Raw genomic sequence first — 19,437 nt, 5'->3', positions numbered from 1 at the left:
AAAGTAAAAACAGGAATAAAATATAAAAATCTTCCATGTTTTATGCCTATTTTTACTTTCACTTGTGAGTGGAAGAGCAGAGGAGGTTTTAGCCCAGTGATTCTCTAGATCCTGGGTGTCCAAACTTTTTTCAAAGAGGGCCAGATTTGATGACGTGAACATGTGTGAGGGCCAACCATTTTGCGTGACATTCTTTGAACTATTAAAATTCGATCTAAGTGTGTTAGTTCGAGCACTAATACACTGCCCAACAAGAATTCTCTTGCCTTTGTGGCTGTGCGTGGTGAAGAGATGAACTCAGGTGTATTATTTAGATATACTGTATTTATTGGCGTATAACACGCACCTTCACTTTAAGAGGGAAGTTTCAAGAAAAAAAAAAACTTAAAATTTTAAAACTGTGAAGCAAAATAAGGGTCAGTGGCCATCTGCAGACCCACAATTGCCAGGAATGCAGCACCCACCATTGCCAGGAATTCACTCAGCATTGCCAGGAATGCACTCACTATTGCTAGGAATTCACTCACCATTGCCAGGAATGCACCCACCATTGCCAATTAGCTCACCATTGCCAGGGATGCACTCACCATTACCATCATTGCAGCCTTGGAGGGGACATGGAGGGGGCAGGACAAGCGCCAAAGGCATCCTACAGGAGAATCTCTTGTTTACACAGCACCCTCTTTAAGAGAAAGTCCCACCTCCTTTGATGGACAGAATAGTCGTCCAATGGCAGCGCTGGAGATGGGACTTCCTATCACAGAGGCTGCCGTATAAACAGGAAATACTCCTCCTGTGTGCACGGCACTCGTCCCGCCTCCTCCCTCCGAGGCAACCAGCCTATCTATCTTTTGTGACCCGGTGCTGGGAGATCGTCGGGGGCCACAAAAGATATACATGTTTAAATAACCAGGCGGGCCGTTCAAGACCGGATCGCGGGCCAGACTTTGGACATGCCTGCTCTAGATGTATACTATAGCAAATGATTACTTTTTGATTTCAGATCCACCTTAGCCACTTTCAGAAAGCCCCATGTAAAAATACTGTGGCTGAGCTGCCGCTCTGCTTCAGATCAGTACATATACTTCCAGGTAGGGCGCACTTGCACCCGCCTCCCCATCTGTGCTGTGATTCAGTACAGCACAAGTTGGTCAGCAGGTCCCAGCCAATGATGAATGGCTGGTACCTGCCGATAGACTTAGCGAACCATGGAGCAGTACACACATTACACATTGTTTTGCACACAGTTTTGATGTAACAAAATACTTTATTTCCTGCTACTCCAGTTACCACACTGATGGTGTGGTCTTCACTATGGTCTCCTCTGACTACTTTTTAAAGGGTTTTTTCCCTCTCTTTGCCCTTGTACGTCCCAGCTCCAGACTTGCCTGCCACCATCAGCTCCCGGTTAGAACCTACTCTGTGGAGTTAGCTCCACATAATTGATGGCGCACACAGTGCCTCTATATTTTTGTTGTTCCAATTGATGTATACACACAAACCAAACTTGGCTGTCTCCTAAAGAAATGGATGTTCCTCCATGAAACGCATAGAGATTACATCTTTAAAAATATAACAACTTTAGCGCTTCTGTAATTATGTGTATACACCATTACCAGCAATGTATGCCTACTGGGATATGTTAACATGACAACATATATTATGTCAAAATTTGTTTGATTTGAAATGAAATATGAAATACATGTTGTATTTTTTAACATATTGTTACTTACTTTATTTGGGACCACTCTTTTTTACATTTGCCAAGGGGACAAAGTCCCCTTGGCAAATGTATTCCTTCTTTGATTCTACCATGTAGCAGAATACTATTTGGCCTAAATGTATTAATAAATTCGATATTTTTATTGCAAATGTTTTTACAGAAATTAAAAAATATTTTGTTTTCAAAATGTTTGTTCTTTTTGCATTTATATAATAAAAAAACAGGGTGATCAAATACCAACAAAAGAAAGCTCTATTTGTGTGGAAAAAGTATATACATTTAATCTGGGTACAGCGTTGCATGACCGCTTAATTGTGCTGCATAGAAAAAAATGCCCTGGTCATGAAGGGGGTAAAACCTTCTGGTGGTTAAGGGCATACTAAAATAGCAGGGATCGCCACATTCATAGTGCTTTTGCATTAGGGATACCATTTGTGTGTCTGATCTGCCAAGCTATTATCTGTGGTGGGATCCAAAAAAAGAAGAAAAAATTTGGAAAAAGTGGATCTATCAACATCAATATTGGATCCTGGTATTGGACTGTTAAACAGTGGAGTGCCATTTTAATTTGTCTTTATTTTTTAGGTACAAACACAGCAAATATAGATAATACAAATATTGAAAAATATATTTTAAATAACAAATGCATCAACTGTATAATAAACAATACACGTGAATAAATAGATACAAGAAACATGTACAAGAGACTGATGTGACATAAATAACATTGTCAGTGTCCATTAAAATGATACTAAACAATGGGGCAGATTTACTAAAACTTGTGCATTCAGAATCTGGTGCAGCTGTGCATGGTAGCCAATCAGCTTCTAACTTCAATTAAGCTTTGGCAATAAAAGCTGGAAAATGATTGGTTTCTGTGCAGAGCTGCACAAGATTTTGTAATCTCCAGTTTTAGTAAATAACCCCAATATCTTTATTCTCCAAAAATAATCAATTAACATCTACTACTTAATGGCCAAGTAAACCTTTTTTTTTTTCATTAAATTGTTTCTGTGTTTTTCTCTCTCCCTGTAACATCCTACTCTATGTACACTACAAATCCCATAGTTCATAGTCCACAGCCGGACCATGGGGATGGGATGTAGCCACCCTCTAACAGGAAGAGACAGATCACAGCAACAACGAAAAAAGAATCTGGAGATTTGGAGTTAAGAATACAAACTTGAATAAAAAATGTTTTAAACCAGAGTATAGTGTTATTTTTAACTTCTAAAATACCTTGTGTCTCTGTATAGTTTTTAAAAAATTTATTATATATATATAATTATACAGGCACACAGGGAAAGCCATATTTACTCATATGTTACATATTTTAACACATTTCTTTCTTTGTTGCGCAACACAATAGTTCTCCTTTACTGCTCCTTCTCATAATACTGTTACAGTAGTTTACTGAATGAAGTCCTTGTGTGGCTAATAAGAAGTTAGACAGGCCATACACAAGCAGAAAAACAAACAAAAATTCAAGTTGAAAGAGTGATTGTTCAATCTTTGAATAATTATTGTGCTCACAACGTCAGCTGATTTGTGCGCGGCTTTCAAAAATAGGCAAATGTGTTTGAATTTTTTTTAAGAACGAACAATTTTCTAATTGTTAATGGGGGACTTGTTTGAGAAAAAAAAAATTAAAATTAAAAGGACTGTAAGGCACAATGGCACATCTATGGTGGGGATGCCCAAAAATCAAAATTTATTGGGGTAAGATCTTGCAAAAGATAAGAGAAATAACTAAAATAAGCGTGAAGGCGGATCCTTGGATTGTACTTCTCCACGGAACAAAGAGTAACGAAAAACAATATCAAGAAACTATTATCCCACACCTCCTTAACGCAGCGAAGAAATTGATCCCTAAAAAGTGGCAGGAGGTGGAAAGTCCAACGATGTGGGAGTGGGTAGATGCAGTTGAAGAGGTATATAAGATGGAATAGTTGAGTAGTGGAGAAGATAATAAAAGAGAAGCAGTAATAAAAAAAAGGGAATGTTGGAAAGATTTTAAGAAGGATTGGAGTTACGCAGAATATTTAAGACCATAGTAGACCAATTTGGGAGGAGGATAGGAGGAGCAGGAAAATGCTGACATTTAGCTGGGGAAAAGAGGGGGGGGATGGGTAATGGGAAGGGAAATAATAAAGAGGTGTACGATGAATAAAAGATATGAATTTAATAAGGGAAAAATATCTAATCTAATTGTTATTGATAATTTTTGATATATATTGAGATGCTACAATGATGTGAAGATAAAAGGAGACAGTGATGAATGAAAAGTTGATTTACGTCCCTCTAGAGAATTCGCTGACGTAGCAAAAAAATAAAAAAAATAAATAAAAAAAGGACTGTAAGGACAAAATTAAAAGAATTGTAAGGACAAGAAAGTTCACTGTCATGAACGTTTTTCACCATCACACAGTCTCATTGCAATGAAAATATATAATGCAATGCAATATACATTTATACATTCATGAATAGGATGCTTTGCTTTAAAATGTCATCATGAGTCAAAAAGAATGGATTCCTTCTTCCAGACGTAGTCACCTCATCTCATCTGATTTAAAGGGGATGTAAAGGCAGAAGGTTTTTTATCTTAATGTGATCTATGCATTAAAGCGGAGTTCCATCCAAAAGTGGAACTGCTGCTTTAAGCACTCCTCACCCCCTTACATGCCATGTCATTTTTCTGGGGGGGGGGGGGAGTGGATGCTTCGTTTTGAAGGGGACTTCCTGTCCCACTTTCTGGTTCCGGCTACAGACCGCCTAAGCGACTCCTCCTCTTCCCCTAGGCAGCCCTTCCCTCTTGGCAATCTTCTGGGACACGTGACAGGTCCCAGAAGATTGCCTGTCCACTGGGAGAGCGCAGCACGACTCATGCATGCGCCGTATGCCCACAGTATCAGTGGAGGCGGCGAGGAGAGGAGGGGAAAAACAAGCGGGGCTCCATGCGGCCGCATCACTGGACTGTGGAACAGGGGAGTGTCTGTTTATTAAAAGTCAGCATCTAAACTTTTTGTAGCTGCTGACTTTTAATAAAAAAAAAAAGCCTGGAACTCCGCTTTAAGATAAAAAGCCTTCTGTGTGCAGCAGCCCCCCTCAGCCCCCTAACACTTGCCTGAGGTCCCTCTCTGTCCAGCGATATGCACGAGTGTCTCAGCTATCCGATATTCTCCCTCCTGATTGGTTGAGACACAGCAGTGGTGCCACTGGCTGTCTCTGCTGTCAATCAAAGTCAGCTAGCCAATCATTGGAGACAGGGTGTGGGGCTGGGTTGGGGCTCCATGTCTGAATGCTGCTCAGCTCGGGTTCTACTATAGCAAGCTGCTTGCTGTGGGGGCACTCAACAGAAGGGAGGGGCTAGGAGCAGCGAAGAGGAACCCAAGAAGAGGTGGATCGGGGCTGATCTGTGCAAAACCAACTGCAACAGAGCAGGTAAGTATAACATGTTTATAATTTTTATGGGAAAAAAGAGACTTTTACAAGCACTTTAAAGACAAAGTTGGAGTGTACAGTAAGGGAGTATCTGCAAGGTCAAACTACATTGCATCACTCTTCCATCAAATTCAATTTCCAAAACAATCATGGCACAATATTATGGACAAACGAAATGACAATTTTGATTGACAGATCATTCACTTTTTTTACACAATTTTTTTACTTGTGTATGGCCTGCCTGAGCCAGAATCTTCATTAACATTAATTTACCATGTTTTTACTGAAAAAAAAATTACATATACATACATATATATATATATACACACACACACATACTAAGGCCAATTTAGACTTTTTCTTTAGGCACCATAGAGCCTTCTTAAAACAGAAGGTATTTACATGTCGCATATCCATCACAAAATCAAACATAAGTTTAGTGGAAAGCTTTTTAGAAACAGAAAAGTGATAACAGAAAAAATACCAAATGTTCATACATGATTTTGTATTTTTGTTTTTTTGTGTTAATTTTTTTAAATCCCTTTTAGCCCACTAAGATATTACAAATAAAAGTAAGAGCTCATTTTAGCACACTTTACATGGCTCTGTGCCATGCCCAAGCAGGGCAAAGTAACAGGTCCACCTTAATGCCGGTCTCACTTTTTGAATCTACTCGCCTTCCCTTTAATTCCTTACTGTTCTATTCCCTGTTGGGATTGAAGTTCCAGAACTTCTAGTGGGATCATGTTACTCACTTTTTTTTCTACCATGTGATTAGCGCTGGCACCAACACCACCACATAGGTACAGAAAGGATGTGTCATTGTAAGCTCTGACTAAGAAAGAGTTGTAAGTTATACAGGAAAACTTTGCTTCTCTCCTTCCAGGGAATGAAGTGGTGGGACAATGAAGGGGAGAGAAGTATAAAATGTTGATCAGTGCATTTTTATAGCACTGATCAATGTAATAATGTCACTGGTCCCCAAAAAAGTGTAATTTGGGGGTCAGATTTGTCCGCCGCAATGTCGCAGTCCGGCTAAAAAACCCAAAACAAATCGCAGCTCGCCTCCATTGCCAGTAAAAACAATAAAACAAAATTAAAGTCCCTAAATCTATCCCATAGTTTGTAGACACAATAACTTTTGCGCAAACCAATCAATACAAGCATAACCTGCTTTTAAGTACACAATGGGGTTTATTTACTAAAGCTGGAAAGTGCAAAATCAGGCTCACTTCTGCATAGAAACCAATGAGCTTCCAGTTTTTTTTACCAAGGCTTAACTGAACAAGCCAAGGTTAGAAGGTGATTGGTTTCTATGCAGAAGTGAGCCTGATTTTGCACTTTCCAGCTTTAGTAAATAAACTCCATTGTGAACTTAAAAGTGGGGTATGCCTGTATACCCCTATTGCCTTTTTTCTTTTCCCGAAAATATGTAGAATATATATCGGCCTAAACTGATGAATACATTTTTTTTTTTATATTTTTCTTAATATGCTTTATAGCAGAAAGTTATTTTTTCCAAATAGTTGGTCTTTTTGTTTATAGTGCAAAAACTAAAGACCGCAAAGGTTATCAAATGCCACCAAAATAAAGCTCTGTTTGTGGGGAAGTTTTGTTTGGGTATAACGTTGCACGACCGCACAATTGTCAGTTAAAGCGACGCAGTGCCGTATCGCAAAAAATGGCCTGGTCATTAAGAGAGCAAATCCTTCCGGTTCTTAAGTGGTTAAAGTCACGCTAATAGGATGGGTCTAATACAGTGTATTAAGACCAGCTGCCAAATCATATGTGTTTTAGGTTGGATAAGAACATGAAAATTTACATGCAATCTCAATAAATACAAAATGATGCTTCTGGACATGATACATAAATAAATAAAATATATGGAAAACACTATATATTCCCTTTAAGCCTTTTATACATTCTAAACCAAACTACCTGTTAGAACAGGAAGCTGAAAGTGGTCAGCTTTGGTGGAGAAAAAGTGACACATTTTAACCAGTTTCCGCCTGCGCTATAGCCGAAAGATGGCTACAGCTAAGGCTTACTTTGCTGGGAGGGAGTACATGGACGCCCTCCGGCTTTCACACTGGAGTGAAAGGGGCCAGATTTTTTCAGCCGCTATACAGGCACTATTTTTAGTGCTGTAGCGCCTGAAAAAACGCCCCAGTGTGAAAGGGCCCTTAGACAAACTTACCATGCAGTCATGCCCATGGCCTCTAGGGTGCACCAGCTTGCCTCAGGAGTTGGCCACATATAGCCCAACGGGAAACTAACCTGCAAGCAGGACTAGAACATGCAAGATCAGCAATGGGATATCAATAAATTCTGGAGACCTTAGCCCTTGTACACACGGTCGGAGACTCCGACAACCAAATCCGTCGGATTTTGTCCGGCGGATTTTGTCCGACGGATTTTGTCCGAAACTGTTGTATACACACGGTCGGACAAAGTTGTCGGAAAATCCGACGTGATGACGTTATTTCGTTACGATGGGACTACGTTCAGGCTAGTAGCCAATAGCTTTGGTGTAGGTATTTGATCTGAGCATGCGTGGCACTTTGTCCGATCGGAATTCTCTACACATGATCGGAGTATGTCCAATCGGAGCATTTTGTCTGAAAATTTTACCAACAAGTTGGAAAACTTGGTCCGTCAGATACTCCGATGGAAACAGTCCGATGTAGACCACACACAGTCGGAATATCCCACAAAACGTTCCGAACGGACACATTCCGTCTGAATCTCCAACTGTGTGTACAAGGGCTTAGGCACAATTTCAAGATAATTATGGTTATGGGAAGAGGGATAGGTTAGCACAGTGGGGGTGCAAAAAGAATATGTGCTTTGTTTAAAAGTGCACTTATCTTTACAATTATGGGCTTCACTAGTTCAAGACTATTCCGTTCCTAACAAATGGATTTAAGTTTTTTCTGTGCTGACTCATGTTCTACAGCTATCTGAGTTCTTTGTGCTGTTTCTCAACTGAATTATTACAATGCAGATTTGCGGTGGATCTGAGGATTTGATTGACTAGATCAGTGTTTCTCAACCTTTTTACCTTCGGGGAACCCCTGGCAAAAAGTCTGAGATCTCGGGGAACCCCTGAAATGATGTTCAGATCTACAGCTTTATTTTCTGTACAGATGCTCAATTCTGGGTTTAACTGGAGATAAGCAGTGTACAGGGGGCAGCAGGGCAGAGCACAGGAGATCAGGACACAATACAGGTGGGACAGCAGGGCACATTATGGGGCACATTACATGGGGGCAGCAGGGCACATTATGGGGCATACAGAAGAACATGGGGGCAGCAGGGCACATTATGGGGCACACAGCAGAACATGGGGCAAATAAAGGGGCACACAGCAGAACATGGGGCACATCATGGGGCATACAACAGAACATGGGGCAAAAGGGGCATACAGCAGAGTACAGAGAACCTTACAGGACTCACAGCAGAGCATGGGGCTAACCATGGTGCACACAGCAGAACATGGGGAACATAATAAGGACACACAGCAGAACATGGAGTGCACAGTAGAAAATGGGGAACTTCATGGGGCACACAGCAGAACATGGGGCACATCAAGGGACACACAGCAAAGCACATTACAGGGCCCACAGCAGGGCAAGGGGCACATGGCACATTACAGGGCTCACAGCAGGGCACGAGGCACATTAAGGGACACACAGCAGGACATGGGGCACATCAAAGGGCACACAGCAGGACATGGGGCACATCATGGGGCATACAGCAGAACATGGGGCACAAGGGGCATACAGCAGGGAACAATACAGAACATGGGGAACATCAAGGGACACAAAGCAGGGCACGTGCCACATTACAGGGCTCACAGCAGGGCATTGGGCACATTAATGGAAAAATAGCAGGACACAGGGCACATTATGGGACTCTCAGCAGTACATGGGGCACACAGCAGAACATGGGGCACACAGAAGAAAATGGGGAACATCATGGGCCAAACAGCAGAAAGTGGGGCACATCATGGGGCACACAACAGAACATGGGGCACACAGCAGGACATAGGGCACATTATGGGGCTCACAGCAGGACACAGGGAATTTTATGGGGCTCACAGCAGGGCACAGGGCAGATTATGGAGCTCACAGCAGCACATGGCAGGGCATGGGGCACACGGCAGGGCATAGAGCACATTAAAGGCACACAGCAGGGTATTGGCACATCACAGGGCACATGGCAGGGCATGGGGCACATGGCAGGGCACATGGCAGAGCATGGGGCACATCACAGGACACATGGCAGGGCATGGGGCACATCACAGGGCATGGGGAACAGCGCACAGCACATGACCGGGCATGGTGCACATCACAGGGCATGGGGCACATCACATGGCATGGGGCACATCACGGGGCATGAGGCACATCATGGGGCATATCACAGGGCATGAGGCACATCACAGGGCGTGGGGCACATCACAAGGCGTGGGGCACATCTCAGGGCATAGGGCACATCTCAGGGCATGGGGCACATCTCAGGGCATGGGGCACATCTCAGGGCATGGGGCACATCACAGGGCATGGGGCACATAAGCTCACACTCACAGCAGGGCATGGGGCACACGGGTACACTGTTGTAGCCATTTCAAATGCAGAGTAGTGTGGGAAGCTGCCCCTTTGCTCCCCGTTGGCCCCTCCTCTCTTCTCGTCTATCACAAGTGAAGTCACAAGCTGTTAGGATGGATGGGAGGAAAGGAGGGGCCGTCGGAGAGCAGCACAATATGAAAGAGAACTTATTACAGATGCTTCCTGCGCTACTCTGCCTGTGTTAAAGGAGACCCGATCTACCCGTCAGCTGTCTGTGATTGATGGGTAGATCGCCGCAGAACCCCTGGGGACTTCTTGTGAAACACTAGGGTTCCGCGTAACCCCGGTTGAGAAACACTGGGCTAGATTGTCCCTCTGTGTGTGCTCTGTGGTACCAGTTCCTATATGCTGCACACCTGGGAAGTGGTGCTTCCTAACTGTAGTGTCTTGAGTGCTTAGTGTTAACAGTGCAATAAGTTAGACATGGGTTACAAAAGGGTTAACCGCATTAGCTGTTGCCCGCTTTTTGTGCCTTAATGCATGACCGTAAACTGCCTAAAGTTTAGACAATTAGCGAGTGTAGTTCTTAGCAGTGTTAATTTCATCGACTAAAATATTTTCGTCTACTAAATTAACACTATTTTAGTCTACTAAAATAATACTATGTTAGTCAACTAAAATACGATTAAAACAATTCCGGTGACTAAAATCCAACTAAAACAATTCAGATGACTAAAGTATGACTAAAACTAAAATGACATTTTAGTCAAAAGACTATGACTAAAACTAAACTGAACTTATATCACAACGGCTAAATTTGTGCCTGTAATGCATGTTCAAACCATAAAATAATAAACATGTTATTAGATTTTTACTCCAGGAGTATATAATGTTTGGCAGTAGACAAGTGCACTGCCGAAAAAAAAATTCGTTTTTGTTTTGTTTTTTGTTTTTTACATGTGATTCATTATGATCAAAATTCGGTATTTCGAATAAATTTGGAACTTCGGAAAAATTTGAAATCCAAAAATTCGGAATTTCGAAAAATCCGGAAATACGGAAGGTTCGAAAATAATAAGAAAATCAATAAATTCGATAATCCAAATAACTAACTAATAATAAATAACTATTAAATTATAGGTACTGTATTGGACTTTACAGAAAAATTTGCTGTTAATGAGCGTAACTAATATGAATTTATCCGAAGTTACAAATTAACGAATGCCACATCTAAATAAATGGAACGTAACATATTAATAATAATAAATAATAATAATAATAAACAATAATAAATAAAAATAATAAACAATAATAATAATAAATAATAATAAAAAAGTTTTATTATTATTATTACTATTATTATTTATTATTATTACTTTGTTACGTTTCAAAATACAACTAAAACTAAAATGCCATTTTAGTCAAAAGACTGTAACTAAAACTAAATTGAACTGTGATGTCAAAATGAACAGTGGTGAATAAACACTGGTTCTTAGCGTCCCCACTAGGGTGCCACCCGTGCACAAGTTGTATTAAATAAAATCCTACAGAACAATGGTGGAATTGGTGGCATCTACTTGGAAAAGAACAACTTTTTTCCTCTTGTAGTTTTTGTAATGTTCCACCTATAATATACCATTATGAAGAGTCAGATGTGCTGGTTGTTGGAGGCGGCATAAAGGCTGTCATCTGAAACACAACATCTGTAAAACAGTGAAACGATTAAATATTTGGGAAGATCATGGTATAATTATTTCTATGCAAAGATTTCAGTATATACAGCACATGGAGACAACAGCCTTCCTACACACATACTGCAGTTTCCCCCATAGAAGGTTCTGTGTAGAGAGCAGATAACAGGGAGGCAGATAATATAGAGGATGACATAGATGTCAATCTTAAGATTTTCTTTAACCGATTGCCGACCGTCGCCTGTATATTTACGTCAGCAGGCACAGCTGGGCAATGAAACGTACCCGTACGTTACTTTGAATTTCCCGGCGTGCACGCGCAAGCGCCTGCCGAGGGCCCCGTGACCGTGCCCGCGGAACCCGCAGACTCGATGCCCACGGGGATACCCGCGATTGTGTCATGGAACTGAAGAACGGGGAGATGCCGATATAAAGACAGCATCTCCCCGTTCTGCTTAGTGACAGGACACCGATCGTCTGCTCCCTGTCATCAGGAGCAGCGATCAGTGTCGTGTCACTGCTAGCCCATCCCCCAGAAAGTTAGAAACACTCCCCAGGACACACTTAACCCCTCCCCGCCCCCTAGTGGCTAACCCTTTCACTGCCAGTGACATTTTTACAGTAATCAATGCGATTTTATAGCACTGATCGCTGTATTAATGCCAATGGTCCCAAAAATGTGTCAAAAGTGGCCGATGTGTCTGCAATAATGTCGCAGTCACTACTAGTTACTAGTAAAACAAAACATTATTAATAAAAATGCCATAAATCTAGCCCCCTATTTTGTAGACGCTATAACTTTTGCGCAAACCAATCAATAAATGCTTATTTTTTTTACCAAAAATATGTCGAAGAATACGTATCGGCCTAAACTGAGGAAAAAAATGTTTTTTTATATTTTTTTTTCGGGGATATTTATTATAGCAAAAAAATTAAAAATAATACGTATTTTTCCAAATGAACACTCTTGGTTTGTTTATAGCGCAATAAGACTGGATTCACATCTATGCAGTTTTAGTGTTTTTTGCATTTTGCAGATTTGCACTACAGAACGTGGTCCATAGGAATCCATGTTAAATGGACTGTAGTGCAAATCTGAAAAATGCAAAAAGCACTAAAACTGCATAGGTGTGAATCCAGCCTCAAATAAAAACCGCAGAGGTGATCAAATACCACCAAAAGAAAGCTCTATTTGTGGGGAAAAAAAGATGCCAAATTTGTTTGGGTGCATCTTGTGAACAGCCTCATTCAGCTGTTCAAACTGTCTGTTTTTATCTGAAACAAATACAAGGGGAAATTAGACTAAAAAAAACTACATACAAAATCTTCACAGACATTTTCTGAAAGATTCAGACCTCTAGAACATTCCGGCTGTGATTATTATAGGGGTTTTAACCAGGGCTGCTGATAAGGCAGTACAGCCAGCCCTCCTGTACTGGGCCCGGGCCTCATCAGTTAAACAGGGTCGGCCGAGCACATGTTGAGCAGGAGGTCTGGCTGTACTGTTTTATTGCAGATACTGATCATATTCTGCCTCCCCCTGTAGCGCTGCCAGCTTACCCTCTTCTTTACCCCCACACATCAACCCCTTTTATCTGCTGTCCGGACCTCCTGTGTGCCCCTTTCCCCTGCAGCGCTGCTGGATCCCCTCCTCTTCTATTATGCTGGCAGCTGCTGTGGGAACACAGGGGGATGTTTCAAGATGGAAAGTGGGAGAAGGGGCCAGTAAATATGTAATTTACAGGCCCCTTCATTTTGTGAATGAACACAGTGAGTGATCAGAACCAATCCCTCCGGTGTCCATTCCTTACTGAAGTATAGTAAACTGTTTACTATGCTTCAGTTTGTGAATGAGCGGGAAGCCTCAGTCCTCAGTCACTTTCAGATGGGGGGAGGGGGCGGGTATGTCAGGTAAGATGTATAAGGGCCCCCTGATTTCTAACAGAAGCCCTGGTTTTAACTAATATAATGTTTCTAAAACAGTCAATGTCCCATTATAAATGGCCCTGAACACAAAGCTTTATGTTAGGTCCCTTTCACACGGGTGATCCAATCAGGTCTGCCTGTCAGTTTTTCAGGTGGACCTGATCAGATGGTCCATGTATCTATATGGACCGGTGGGTGTACACGGACTTGTGTTCATTTACACTCGCCTACTTCAAATCTGATCCGGTCCACTAATTGCAATCTGGTGTAAATTGACACTAGTCAGTTTATACCCAACTTCTGACAGAGCAGAGTGGGCTCTGTCTGTGTCTGCTGTATATAAACTGAGTGGCCACCTACCTGTCATGCACCCGCTGTGCTCTGCTCAGCAGGGGGATCAGGGGACAGATCCCCTGCTGAGCAAAGCAGATTCCACCCCATGTTAAAGGGGTCTTAGATAGTGCAGCTACAGTACTTATATTCATCAAAAATGTGATGACTTCTGTTTGTAGATGACCCAATATAAAAAAATAATAATCAAGGTAGTTTTCATATAGATCATTAGTTTATAATTAGACAATACAATTTCCAGTAAAAAAAAAGTCATGAACACTTACTTTAAAATAGACCATTATCCCAATACAAACAGCAAGACCAATCACAACAAGAGGAACCACGACAACGACACGGATTCGGAAGTGTTCTGAGAGAGGAACTATAGGGAAAACATAAGATAGTGTTTATACTGGAAGTCCACACCAAAAGGTACTCATAGGTGTTCTGATTAACACATTGACGTTTGTTGAAACTGAACTCTAGACACATTTAAAAGACTCAAAAGAAAGAAGTTCTGTATTCATTAAACTCTTCCCTTCTAGAGCAGTGGTTCCATTGAGACCAGGTCTTAGTAAACGCTTCCAAAACCCCCCATTGCCCCAACAGTAAAATGTTTATACTAATACAATTAAAAAAACAATCTGTACTGAAATGCTGTAGGGTTTTGGATGGAGCTGCGTGTCATAAATGATGGATGAGGTTTTTGGAGGGAGCTGGAGGTAACTGTGGGGGGGGGGGGGGGGGTCTCTGTTGGGGGCTGTAGGTCTCTACTAGGGATGAGCTTCGAGTTTGACTCGAACATTACCTGTTCGCCTGTTCGGCGAAGAGTGAACAATTTGGGGTGTTCGCAGCAAATTTGAAAAGCCATGGAACACCCTGTACAAGTCTATGGGAGAAATCTAAAGTGCTAATTTTAAAGACTAATATGCAAGTTACTTGACGCCGGGTTCCCCTTAATATCCATGCCAGACCTGAAGGGCCTGGTAACTGAATTTGGGGGAATCCCACGCTTTTTTTTTTTAATCAATGACTTTCATTGAGTGTTCTTTGTATTACAGGAGCCGACAATTTATTATAGCCGCAAGTGATTTTAAATTACTTTTTTTTCCTGCAGAAATGACACTTTGTGCAGGGACAGTTCTAAGTACGGGAAACATGCGCCCCTTCACAGGCATACTATAGACACCCCCCAGGTACGAAATTTAAAGGAATATTACACTTTTATTGTTTCACTTTAATCATTATTAAAATCACTGCTCCCGAAAAAACGGCCGTTTTTAAAACTTTTTTTTGCATTGATCCATGTCCCCTGGGGCAGGACCCGGGTCCCCAAACACTTTTTAGGACAGTAACTTGCATATTAGTCTTTAAAATTAGCACTTTAGATTTCTCCCATGTGGCCTGGTATGGTTCAGGAGGGGGGGCGCTCTCTCATCCCCCCCCTCTTTTCCTGCGGCCTGCCAGGTTGCGTGCTTGGATAAAGAGTCTGGTATGGATATTTAGGGGGAACCCCACGTCAATTTTTTTTTATTTGACACGGAGTTCCCCTTAATATCCATACCAGACCTGAAGGGCCTGGTAATTGAATTTGGGGGAACCCCACGCTTTTTTTTTATCAATGACTTTCAATGAGTGTTCTCTGTATTACAGGAGCCGACAATTCATTACAGCCGTGAGTGATTTTAAATGACTTTTATTTTCTGCAGAAATTACACTTTGTGCAGGGACAGTTCTAAGCACGGGAAACATGCGCCCCTTCACAGGCATACTATAGACACCCCCAGGTACGAATTTTAAAGGAATATTACACTTTTATTTTTTCGCTTTATTCATTATTAAAATCACTGCTCCCGAAAAAACTGATGTTTTTAAAACTTTTTTTTTGCATTGCTATATGTCCCGTGGGGCAGGACCCAGGTCCCCAAACACTTTTTAGGACAGTAACTTGCATATTAGCCTTTAAAATTAGCACTTTAGATTTCTCCCATAGACTTGTACAGGGTGTTTCACGGCTTTTCAAATTTGCCGCGAACACCCCAAATTGTTCACAGGCAATGTTCGAGTCGAACATGAGTTCGACCCAAACTCTAAGCTCATCCCTACACGGGAAACATGCGCCCCTTCACAGGCATACTATAGACACCCCCAGGTACGAAATTTAAAGGAATATTACACTTTTATTGTTTCAGTTTAATCATTATTAAAATCACTGCTCCCCAAAAAACGGCTGTTTTTGAAAACTTTTTTTTGCATTGATCCATGTCCCCTGGGGCAGGACCCAGGTCCCCAAACACTTTTTAGGACAGTAACTTGCATATTAGCCTTTAAAATTAGCACTTAAGATGTTGAATGTTCGAGTCCCATAGACTTTAATAGGGTTCTAAAGTTCACATGAAGGTTAGGTCTGTTCGCAAGTTCTGGTGCGAACTGAACTGGGGGGGTGTTCGGCTCATCCTTAGTCTCTACAGTATGCTGAAGGCTGTCCAGGGGCACTGGGGTAGACTGGTGAGCCCTGTAGGGACTGAGGGACACTGAGGGAGTTTGGGTGAACTCTGGTGGGCTGAAGGCTCTGCAGCAGGCTTGAGGGCACTGTGGGAAGTTGAGGGCAATGTGGGAGCTCTAAGCTGTCAGGGGAATGTGGGAAGTTGAGGGGCATGGCCAGAGCCGTTCACAAGGCAAACTAGGGTGCACTGCCGCACAGCCAGGGCCACCTGGCAGAGGCTGACTGGGTCGGCCACCACAGACATGCCTTGAAGCAGGTGCCGGCTCCAGCATAGTATCCATTAGAATGCATGTGCCTCCACTGTGGGGACACTCATATTTTAGTGTTAGGTGACGAGGCTCTGTGGCTTACGCATGGGTTTGCAAATGTGTGCTGCCTAAACCCCTGTTTTTAACATACTGTTTGGCAGGTTAATTTGGTTGTCTGCAAACTGGTGGTAAGTAGGCTTGGGTTTTTTCCTTGACATTCCCCAGGCTTTGTTGTTATCTGTTTCAGCCTTCCAATGCTACTTAATGCTATAGCCAGCTATAGATGAGGCCGGTGGCAAGTTTTTGGTATCATTATCACGTTGGTATTTGTATTGGTCCAGCAACGCACCAACACCTTTGCAGCCATAGTGTAATTTGCTGGGTGCTTGGTGTGCTCCTGTACCTATAAGAAGGGGTGGGCTCCCCTTTAGTCCATCTGCCCTCATTTATCCATTAGAATGCATGTGCCTCCACTGTGGGGACACTCATATTTTAGTGTTAGGACCACAGATATCAGGGAGCTGTGACGAGGCTCTGTGGCTTACGCATGCATTTGCAAATGCGTGCAGCTAAACCTCTGTTTTTAACGCACTGTTAGACGGGTTAATTTGGTTGTCTGCGAGCTGGTGGTAAGTAGGCTTGGGTTTTTCCTGGGCATTCCCCAGGCTTTGTTGTTGTCTAGCATAGTAGGAGGTGCAGACAGAAGTCGGGAGAGAAGGCTCCAGTGGCACACAGGAAGCATTGCCTGCAGGGGTCACACACCTCCTGGACTGTTTGGCTACTCTCCAAGTCCTGGCCGCTGCCCACCTGTTAGAACTATTGTTTGCTAGGCCCACCTAACATCCTAACAACCAATCAACTGCAGGGAGGCATTCAGAGGAGGAAGCTGTGACTTCCTCTACTAGCTGCTCCGCCTTCCAGCACTGCATTTCCTAGCTTCCGTTCCACATGAGGGGACCTGCCGGCGCCGGCACGGGAGTCTGGGACACTGAATGACTGATGATGATCATCATGTGAGTGAGGGTCCTGGGGGAAGGAAGCGGGGGAAGGAGTCCAGGCCGGGGTCAGTCTGTTGGACGAAGCATTGGAGAGGGCACAGGCTGTCAGTGAGGAGTGCAGGAGTGTCCTCAGCGATACCTAACCTGTTCTGCAGACAGGGATCACACTGAACAGGTCGCCTACTCTACAGAGATGTGAAGGGGGCTCTGATCACCAGCGGTATTGCAAAAAATGGCCTGGTCATTAAGGGGGTAAAATCTTCTGGGGCTGAAGTGATTAATTTAGTTTTTTTTAATAAATTTTGTTATTTTTTGTACTTTTTTACATTTTGTTTTAACATTTAATTTTCTTACTATCACAAGGGTGCTAATAAGGTCCCTATTTGATAGCATTGGGCAGGTGACAAGTACTCTATGAAGACATTGGGGGTCTATAATACTCTTAGTGCCTCCCCTGCCCTCCAGTGTGGTTAATCAAGTATAAATTGAAAAACGTATAGTATCGAGACTACTTGTTGTGGAACAACATTTAGAGAAAATAGAGGAATCTCTATATACAAAATGTATGTAGCCCTTGTGGGGTCCCATATACACCATGGAGGATAAACAGTTGTGTAAGCCATTTAGTGTTATAAAGGGAGACATGGAAGATGTTAAAAAGCTTCTAGAGGCTGGGTATTCTTTACCTTTATGCATTAAGGTAAATAAACACCCCACTAACTACCCCCCGTAAACACTTACATGAGCCTGTGGGGGATCCAGCGCTGTGCCAGACTGCAGTCTTCTCCCCCCTCTCTTCCACTTGTCACAGGGACTCAGGCAGCAGTAGGGGGCCATTGGCTCTTCCTGCTGCCAATCAAATGGTGTGAGGAGGGACCAGGGGGTCGGGACGAGCCACACTATGTCTGTCTTTGGAGCGGGGCTCCATAGACACACATAGCTCTGTACTCACTTGTGCTCCCATAGCAAGGGACTTGCTATGGGGGACACACAGAGAAGAGGAGGAGCCTGAATCACTATTGCACATGACAGGGAAGTATAATTATTTAAATTTTTAAAAATCTAGACTTTACAATCACTTTAAGTAGGATGGTTTGGCATTGTTCCTCAGCAATTTGCCCTAAATTCCATTCCCATTTAGCCCCAGATCTTAAAATAGTAATACATATCTCTGCTCCCAATACTGTAGTATATACAGTATGTGGGATATGACCTCTTTATAGGTCGATGAACTAAATACTGTTATAAAGAACTTAGCTCTGTGAAAATGTAGTTTAGTCCTCTGTTGCATCTGGTTGAAGTGTCTAGATTGTAGGTATTGAAAAAATAGTGCCCTTGAAACATTAAAAGCTTCTTGCATTGGTTGGAAGGATTTAATATTATTGTTATGCGGGACATGGTGCATATGATTGACTCCTTAAGTCTATTTTAATTTTCAAAAAGGTTTCCCCATACATCAGGGCCGTCTTCAATATTGATTGGACCCTGGGCAAAACTTTTCTTGGGGCCCTCCCTCCATGCAGTTTTGCGCTCCACTTGCTCTGAGACATACAATAAATAGCAGCTAGACTCAAAATCAGTTTACTGAATCAGATCAGGCAGCTATTGCAATTGGTTTCCAGAGGTTATATTGTATCATTAGCGCTCACTGACTGGTTGCTAGAGGTTACAGCACACATTACGGCTCACTGATTAGTTGCCAGAGGTTACAGAACATGAATTCTGCTTGTTGATTGGTTGCTAGAGATTACTGTGGATATAACCTCAGGGGGGCATGATATACATACGAATGCCGCCGGCTGCCCCTACTTACATATGAATGCCACCGCTATTTACATATGAATGCTGGTAATGTACATATAAACACAGGGTCTGCAGGTGAGTCATCTTTACACAGCAATAGGGTAGAGCTGGGCAGCATTAGTAGCAGCACTTCACACTGAGATATTGGGAAACAGCACAAGACTAAAACCTCAGGGGACGAGGGAATTTAAACCAGGGTA

General features: G+C 42.5%; 1 protein-coding gene across 1 annotated transcript in view; it reads right to left on the bottom strand.

Moving 5' to 3' along the window:
• Positions 1-2,341: 2,341 nt before the first annotated feature.
• LOC143984175 (class I histocompatibility antigen, F10 alpha chain-like) overlaps positions 2,342-19,437 on the bottom strand; it is a 43,398-nt gene continuing 26,302 nt past the window's right edge. Inside the window, exons 5-6 of the mRNA XM_077484475.1 lie at positions 13,967-14,064; positions 2,342-11,435 (exon numbers count right to left, since the gene is read on the bottom strand). Of these exons, the coding sequence (XP_077340601.1) occupies positions 11,418-11,435; positions 13,967-14,064 (116 nt within the window). The 3' untranslated portion in view covers positions 2,342-11,417. The remainder of the gene's footprint in view (positions 11,436-13,966; positions 14,065-19,437) is intronic.

This window comes from Lithobates pipiens, unplaced genomic scaffold, assembly GCF_037356315.1.
Source record: "Lithobates pipiens isolate NorthernLeopardFrog02 unplaced genomic scaffold, aLitPip1_a1.2 Scaffold_1, whole genome shotgun sequence".
NCBI lineage: Eukaryota > Metazoa > Chordata > Amphibia > Anura > Ranidae > Lithobates > Lithobates pipiens.
This window is presented reverse-complemented; position numbering and strand designations above follow the sequence as displayed.